The sequence below is a fragment of the Lolium rigidum genome, chromosome 1 (genome assembly GCF_022539505.1).
Source record: "Lolium rigidum isolate FL_2022 chromosome 1, APGP_CSIRO_Lrig_0.1, whole genome shotgun sequence".
Taxonomy (NCBI): Eukaryota; Viridiplantae; Streptophyta; class Magnoliopsida; order Poales; family Poaceae; genus Lolium; species Lolium rigidum.
Genome location: NC_061508.1, coordinates 10,821,725 through 10,829,811, shown reverse-complemented (window position 1 = coordinate 10,829,811; position 8,087 = coordinate 10,821,725). Strand labels below are relative to the sequence as shown.

The window sequence follows — 8,087 nt, the reverse complement described above, 5'->3', positions numbered from 1 at the left end:
ATCATGGCTAATATTGAGTTCCACAAAAGAACTCCATCTTCATTTTTTATTTTTGATCATATTACATATATGTCTTCAAATCAATGACCTTGATGTCAATACTCAAGGTATATCTCTTATCTTCATGGCATCCAAACTTGAATCCAACACATGTACTACAAGTATTACCTATGGTATATTCCTTCATATAAACTGAATGAAAACATTAGTCCATAGAAATTGTCATTAATTACCAAAACCACACATAGGGGCAATATACCCTTATAGAGACACACCGATGTCAAATTTGGGATTTGAACTGCGGGGATACAACCACCCTCCTAACCACACAACCTCAGGTTGGTTCTCCAAACTATTATGTATGGTTCATGATGATTGCTAATACAAGATGTTGAGTGGTAATGCTTTTAGAAATATAGGTCGTGCAGAAGAAAAGAACTATCTAGAGGTGAATGTGTGGTGAACAACATGGCAGTTTGGATATTTTAAGGGAGTATCTTCATTGGGTGTGTTTTAGTGATTTTTTAGGTGGCTCATTTGGATAAAAATACTTGATATACATATATAAGCTGGGTAAGGCCCAGCCAAATACTGTACAACCCAGCAGCCCAAACGGAAAGTAGACTCACTCAACTCTAACTCCCAAACCCAACTCACTCGGAAACCCCACGCCGCCGCCGGCCGCCCCCCGACGATGCCCGGCGACGCGTCCTCATCCGCTTCCATGGCGGCGGAGGCGCTGGCGCAGGCCGAATCCGAGCTCGCCGCCGGCCGCCCCGCGCCGCGCAGAGGCACGCCCGGCGCGCCTTTCGCTTCGATCCGGACTCTGCCGTCGCGTCCCTCCTCGTCGCCGCCACCTCCGTCCTCCTCGCCGACCCCGACTCCCCTCGCGCCACCCTCCTCCTCTCCGACGACCCCAGCTCCTCCCCCGACCGCGACTTCCCCGCCGTCCGCCGCCACTACAAGTCCCTCTGCAGATCCCTCCGCCTCGACGCCTCGTCCCCCATCGTCTCTGCCGCGGCCGAGGAAGCGCTCCGCCGGGTGGCCGACGCCTACGCCGCGCTCAAGGAGCAGTCGGAGGCGCCGGACCCGCCGCCCACCTTCTGGACGGCCTGCGCCGGCTGCCGCCTCCTCCACGAGTTCGACCGCCAGTACGTCGGCTACCGGCTCACTTGCCCCTCCTGCCGTCGGACGTTCCTCGCCTCCGAGGTGCCGCCTCCGCCGCCGCCCAAGAAGATCAAGAAGCCGGAGATGACGCTTGCCGAGATGCAGCTGCAGCTCGTCAAGAGAAGAGCCGCGAAAGATCACAAGGCCCCCCAGAGCATATCCAGTGACTCCTCGGAGAACGAGTTGGAGGAGCTGGAAATGAAGGAGGAGGAGGACCCGAATAGCGATCACTCGGGAGGGAAGATGGCCGTGGAGGACTCGGACTTCTACAACTTCGACGCCGACCGTGGAGACAAGTGCTTCAAGAGAGGCCAGGTGTGGGCATTGTACGGGGATGACGACGGCATGCCACGGCACTACGTTCTAGTGGAGACAGCGTCGCCGGGCAGGCAGTTCAGCGCGCAGGTACGGTGGCTCGAGCTCCAGCCTGATGCGGTGGAGGGGAAGCCCTGTCCCTGTGGGGAGTTCAAGGTTGGGCGAGCCGACACGGTGCAGTCGGTGAACGTCTTCTCGCATCTCGTCGCCAGCGAGAGGGTGGCGAGAGAGGCGTACAGGATTTACCCCCGGAAGGGGTCGGTTTGGGCGTTCTATGGTGGAGAGGATGCCGACACCAGGAGGCCCAAGTATGATTTCGTGGTGTTCCTCAGCGGGTACAGCGACCTGTATGGCGTCAGCTACGGTTACCTGGAGAAGGTGGAGGGTTTCAGAAGCATCTTCACCCGCCGCGATGTCGGTAGCCACGCTGTTCAGTACCTCCGCAAGGGCGATGTTGGGATGCTTTCACATCAGATACCGGCGAGGAAAGTCTCCAAGGGTTTAGACTCCGCGCTCCCTCCTGGGGACTGCTGGGAGCTTGACCCTGCATCCTTGCCTCCTGAACTGCTGCGCCTCGAGCAGTAGAAGTGACTCTGGAGTGGTAATGTTGACAGTTCCATGGTGGGTGTTCATATACCTTGTAGTTTAGAAATAGGGGAAGAAGGTCATCTGGTTTGCTGTCAATTATGTGATGATGGTTCTTCGAGTTGAGATGTAGACATCTTGGATAATTGAAGACTTGTAGTTGTTCCAGTGTTCAGTGTTTTACTAGTACTCACACCATTGCATTGTGTTAGATGGATGATATTTATGTAGTTGATTGTGGAGACTAACTGTTCTGTTATATGAATCACGGACTTCATGAAATTATTCTGCTCAATCGGAGCAGCATGTGTTAAATTTCTTGTCAAGTAGGTCTTGAATTGTCTTTCCAGATGCAAAAAGGTAAGCCTGAAAACGGGGAGTAACTTGTGGTTGCAAATACAGAAGGGTTCAGATTGGATGACCAGAATAACTTGTTAGATCATACGGTTGTGAGCCAGAAAGATGCAACTATTTTTAATTTCGGTGGCGTGGGCTATTTGGAGTAGTAGCAACAAAGAGACTCATGAGAAGTACCAGCAAATGAAATCGATGGAGATATTGGAGGAGCGGATTCTCAATGTGCCATATGGAAAACAAAAGACAATGCAGATTCAGAATGATTCGGCTGTGGAAGAAGAGGATAAGGGAACGCAACACTGGTGCGACAAATAAGGGAGATGCAGGTCGATGAGTTTCATTCCAGGACTTGTTTTCGTGAAAAGATGATTTAGATGTAATGAAGCAGCACATGTTTGTGCGAAAGAAGCTTTAGGATTAGTCTTTAGCTTCAGACTTAAGTTTTGTTCTTGGTACCGATCTAATCTCATAACTTATATCATCTGGGTAAGTCTGAGGTGATGGTTATTTAAGTATTGCAATGAATTAGTACAATGTATACCAAGTGCTATCATAACTGAAATTTTCTATCATCAGCCTGAAGAGTCACAATCTTCCACAAAACGCAGGCTGCCTCTCCCCTTTAAGGAAATGAAGAAGAGCAAATGCACCGTACAAATGTTAATGGCTAAAAAAGCAGCCTTGCCAGATTCAAAATTCATGGTTTGTTGATCCAAGCTCATTGCAGCCATAAGAAAAGCATTATAAGCATGGCATTTAATTTTTTCTTGAACAACTAAAAACATTGAAGCGATCTTTTTTCCAGTCTTCACTCCCTCGAAATAAAGTTCTCATGTTCTTACATTGTTAACACTAAATCCACCAATTTCTTATAACTCACTGAGACGCCCTGGATTACATAGGCAGTGTGTGATACCACATGAATGTCTAACATGAAGACAGTCTCAAACATTAGGGCGCTACAAAATCCTGATATGCTGTAGAACAGGTTACTTATCCGAGGAAGTTCATGATCACCAAGTGGAGCACCAGATTGCACAGAACAAAATCTGCAAAGGCCCTCTCCGGGGCAAGATCCTGCAGATAATGTATTGACATAGCAATGTTATGCCAGAATCCAAATATCTATTTTTGAAACTTGATTCGGTTGAGTTTGAAATAAAACTGTGGTAGACAATAACAGTGGAAGTAGAGTTACCTTGAATTCCTTGTTGTCCTTGTTGACTTGAATACGGAGGCAAACTGCAGAGAAAAAAAAAATGACAGTTATATATCATGCAGCCGAGGAAGGGTAACCAGGACTGAGAGCGGGCAAGAAATCCCTACCGGCGAGCACTGCAGTTCCTATGCATGACAGGACACCAGATAGGAAAGAGTTGAACGGAAACGACCCAACTATTCCCATGTAAAACACCTGTTTTGCCACATACAACAACATTTCAGTAGTTTGCAACTAGGAGCCAAGAGAAGACTTATGGCTTCTGAGTTGAACACAAGGCTAATGAATTCCACTCGGTACAAAACAAGTGATCAAATGAAATTCCCGCTGAACCTAACCATATGCCTAGTACACAAATATCACACGCTTCACATGTCAAACCAAACGTTCAGGGGGATACAGCTGTATACATATCGATGACATTTAGATTCAGATCTACACAAATTGGTTGCTAGATGGGCAGGTACTAGGCACATCAGATTTTTTGTACAAGCTAGTAGCCCAGTTCTACTTGAAACCAACCATGGGAAATGTAGCGAAATAAACAAGCAAGACATATGTCACCATCTCCGATGGTACATCCAATCCACATGCTATGCTAGAGTTAAGCAACTATCTCTACATTTTGGTTTCTTGAGGAATGACGGGTTGTTCAAGCAAGATTTCGGCTTCTCTATCACTAGATATGCTATCACCTCTAACACAAACTAAACCAGATATGCCTGAAAAGCCGTGAACAAGTAATACTCTCACCTGAACGAGGGCAGATGCCACTGCGAAAACCACGTACAGGTCGATGATCTGCATAAACACGAGAAAGACGATCAGTAATCAGCTATAGTCGCGTGTTAGTGGCTGCAGGTCGAGAGAGAAAAGAAGGTTAATTGCCTTGAGATTCGTGGGCGTGGCGGCATAGGCCTTGCCGAGGGACTGGATCAGGAGCTTGGCATCGCCCGCGGCCTTCGGCATCCTTCCTCGCGAACCTTGCGCCCTCCGCTTCGAGCTGGCCAGTAAGAAACAGAGCAGTCCGTGATCAGATTTGGCTCGACGACCGTGTCAAGAACCCTAGCAGGTAGGGAATCAGATCGAGCGTGGTCCAGATCCGGCCCCGGACCGCGCCGCGAAGGGGGTGCCGGACGAGGAGGAGGGGACTGGGCGGGATGCGGAAGACGCTAGATGGATCTTAAGCCGTGGGGCGGGAGAGAGATCTGTGCGAGGAGGAGACTGACCTGTGCTGCTGCTGGAGGAAGAAGACGATGCCGAGGAAGAAAGTTCAGTTCAGTTTCCGGATTTGGGTTTTCCTCTGGTTTATTGTGCGTGCAGTTGGGCCTATGAATGTTGGGCCTTTGTTTGGAGTCAGAGCTCTGTGATTTGAGCCTGTTCCTATTATCCCTATGAGCAGCTTCGGAAGATCTAGCCGGTGGATTGAAAACACAAATGTATAGTCGGCTCCACTCAAAACTCAATGGAAACGAATTAAAATAATCGTTGGATTGGTAAATAAACAGAGAGAAATAAAAATGAGTTTGTTTTCTCATAACTAAGAGACGTCCACACAGTTTCTCAATTTGCATTGCTTGTCCTCATGAGAGATATATAAAGGAGTTCAAAGAGTAGTATCCATATATTTTCAGCTTAAAGGGACGGAAGCTCAACACCGAACAGTTTATTGTGACCAGATTATTCCATACCCTATCAAATTGGGTTGCTAGATCCATGATTCGTACTCGGATTATTGGAGAAGATCGAGATTAAAACACGATGATAAAAGTGACAAATACACACTACAACAAAACAATCACGTGTAGAGACACCATCCGTTTGACGCTTTTATTTTCGTCCCTACATGCCTAGTCTAGCTTTGTGTAGAGACGTTCGTTGAGACGCAGCCCAAATCGTCCCAAAATCTGGTTTTGCACGTTTGCCACAGCAAACGAGTAGTTGTTATCCCTGAAATAAAAAACTGAGGAGTTGTTATATTTTTGTTAGATATCAAAAGGAAAAAAGAAGTTGTTATCTTCCCCTACCTAGGGCAGCCGCCACACCATGGCGTCACATCTTCCCATCGCGGTGCACATCTCTAGCGAACTCTCTTCTCTGGTTGTTTGAAGAAGCGTAAATTCTTTGTCTCCGCCGAGATCCATGCGACATCATACGATTTCGAGGATTCATTCGCCCGCTAGGCTCGATCAACATTGAATCTGGTGAGTTCCTTGTCCCTAGACTCGATTAACTATTCCTTGCCGCTGAACTCTAGCAACGATTGAATATGGGGAAATCCTTGTTGCTGGACTAGATTAACTCTTCCGTGCCGCTGGGCTAGATCAGCGTGGAAAAAAATTGAGTGATCTCCTTACCTGTTGCCTTCTCAATCCTCTCTGTAAGGAAGTACCTATTCAGCATCTCCCGTATAATATCTCTGAAACTATTCTTCTAATGGTGTCGATTAATTAGTGCATTTGGTTTTTGTTCTTGTATATGTGCCTACCCGATACTGGGTATACTGTTGTTGCACGAAAGATAATACACGAGCCAAACCATGGAGGTGGTATTCAAAGGAGAGGGCATCAATTGCATTGACCAACACCAAGTAACTTCTATTATCAAATTATATTAAATGCACCAAACTTTCTTCATCTGTAACAGGGTTGTTTACCAATAATTCTTATGCTCAGTGGATATGTCTTCAGTCGGACTGGAACTCAAGGATAATTTTTTTGCAGATGCAGCCAATATTTACTCTATGATCATAAGAATATCATAAATTACTTATTAATATTTACTAATCACTTTTTGGTCATGTATTTGCTCCTTTGCAGCTGGTTCTTTTCTTGCGTAGATTTTCAAGTGGCGCAGTATGGAGCGCAAACAAATTTGGAGAAGAAATATCTTTGCAGATGCACACAGTATTTATTCTATCACCATTGCTTATTAATATCTTAGTAACCAACTTTTGGTCGTGTATTTGTCCTTCTGCAGGTTATTTCTTGCGATGATTTTCAAAGCGGCACGGTATGGAGACTAAACAAAGTTTGGAGAAGCAGAGTAGATTATTTCAAGATCTAGTATACTAGATAAATTATCATTAATTAGTTATGGAGTTACATACGGAGATTGTAGGACAGATACAGTCGTGTATGCAAATATTCAGAAGGATGTACATTTCTCTTGTAAACTACAATTGCAATCAGATAATATATTAAGACGTTTCTGCAATGCACTTAGTATTTGTATTGTCATCCGTTTTGTGATGGCTGGAATTTGATGCTCGCCATATGGTGTGAACGGAAGTTAGAATTATCTATTTTACAACGAAAAACATCTCCATTTAAGGACGCAACAAAGCGACTAAATGTTGGTTGAGATGTTCTATTAGTCATCTTACAAGGAACTCTATTAGCCTAGACAAGCTTTTGAAGGCATCTCATTTTATTTTAGAGACGTTTATAATGCGTCTTTACGGTATTTGAGACGGTGCACTAGAAGACGCTTCTATGACGCTTTATAATAGTGTATTTACAACACGGTAGAGATGAAATAAAGCGTCTCTAGTGTGCAAATTAGGCGTCTTTACACGCTCTTTTTCTTGTAGTTACAAACCTAAATCTGCTCGTGGCCACCAATTTTACATCTTTAACTTGAATCAAGCAACATTTTTTACCATACCAGAATTAAGCAAGCCACAATGATGAACATTCTAGCTTGAACAACTTCTTGGCTAGGGCTGTGTGAGTGCTGCACAGAGCATGAGCGGTAAAGTTTTTCCGTCGCCAGAATGTCCTTAGGCGTAGGGTGGCCTTGGCTGCAGCATCAGGATGATGCCACGTATCTAGCTCCACTACACCTTTGTCGGCAACTCTGAATGTCAATGGACACATCTTTCCCAAAGCCTCATATTCCTTAACGCATTTCACAACTTATATCTTGTTCTTTTTCCATGCTTCTTGGCTCTGGGAAGGATCTTTGTTATGTTCAAGTATGTGACCTAATGGTAGCAGCAAAAATAGTACCAACCTCAGCTGATAGCTCTTTTGGAGGTGGAGCAATATGTATATGGACGTGCGCCCCATTAATTGCTAGCACGTTGTATGGTGGTTGAAGGGTGCGTGACAGATTTTGTACTGTTTAGTAGTACACCCTTCGTTCACTGTTATAAGATGTTTTAGATGTTTCGCCGCGGACTAGAATGAAGGAAATGAGTGAACCTACACACTGAAATATATACATCTAGATACATGCATTTTCAAAAGAAAAAGACCTAAAACATCTTATAAATTTTTTTTTTCGAAATGGGATTACCCCGGCCTCTGCATCGGTTGATGCACACAGCCAAAAACATCTTATAAATGGGAACATAGGAAGTAGTAATTTACAACGATTGGTGAACTACACATCACGGATGACTGGGGCACCATGACACACTTTGCACAAATGCAAACAAAAT

General features: G+C 45.3%; 1 protein-coding gene and 1 pseudogene across 1 annotated transcript; one reads left to right on the top strand and one right to left on the bottom strand.

Moving 5' to 3' along the window:
- The first annotated feature begins 452 nt into the window (after positions 1 to 452).
- Positions 453 to 2,349, top strand: LOC124703958 (annotated as a pseudogene).
- An 851-nt stretch (positions 2,350 to 3,200) lies between these two features.
- Positions 3,201 to 4,944, bottom strand: LOC124667404 (dolichyl-diphosphooligosaccharide--protein glycosyltransferase subunit DAD1-like). The gene is made up of 6 exons (XM_047204693.1): positions 4,873 to 4,944; positions 4,532 to 4,646; positions 4,397 to 4,444; positions 3,751 to 3,838; positions 3,623 to 3,666; positions 3,201 to 3,501 (listed from the first exon to the last, which is right to left on the bottom strand). Exons 2-6 carry the CDS (start codon positions 4,610 to 4,612, stop codon positions 3,418 to 3,420), a joined length of 345 nt encoding a protein of 114 aa, XP_047060649.1. The 5' UTR covers positions 4,613 to 4,646; positions 4,873 to 4,944; the 3' UTR covers positions 3,201 to 3,417.
- Between the last annotated feature and the right edge of the window lie 3,143 nt (positions 4,945 to 8,087).

Coding starts and splice junctions, on each gene's coding strand:
- LOC124667404 (XM_047204693.1), bottom strand. CDS start 4,612: ATGCCGAAGGCCGCGGGCGATGCCAAGCTCCTGATCCAGTCCCTCGGC. Junction 3,839..4,396: donor TGGCATCTGCCCTCGTTCAG/GTGAGAGTATTA, acceptor GTGGCAAAACAG/GTGTTTTACATGGGAATAGT. Junction 3,502..3,622: donor AGGACAACAAGGAATTCAAG/GTAACTCTACTT, acceptor CATTATCTGCAG/GATCTTGCCCCGGAGAGGGC.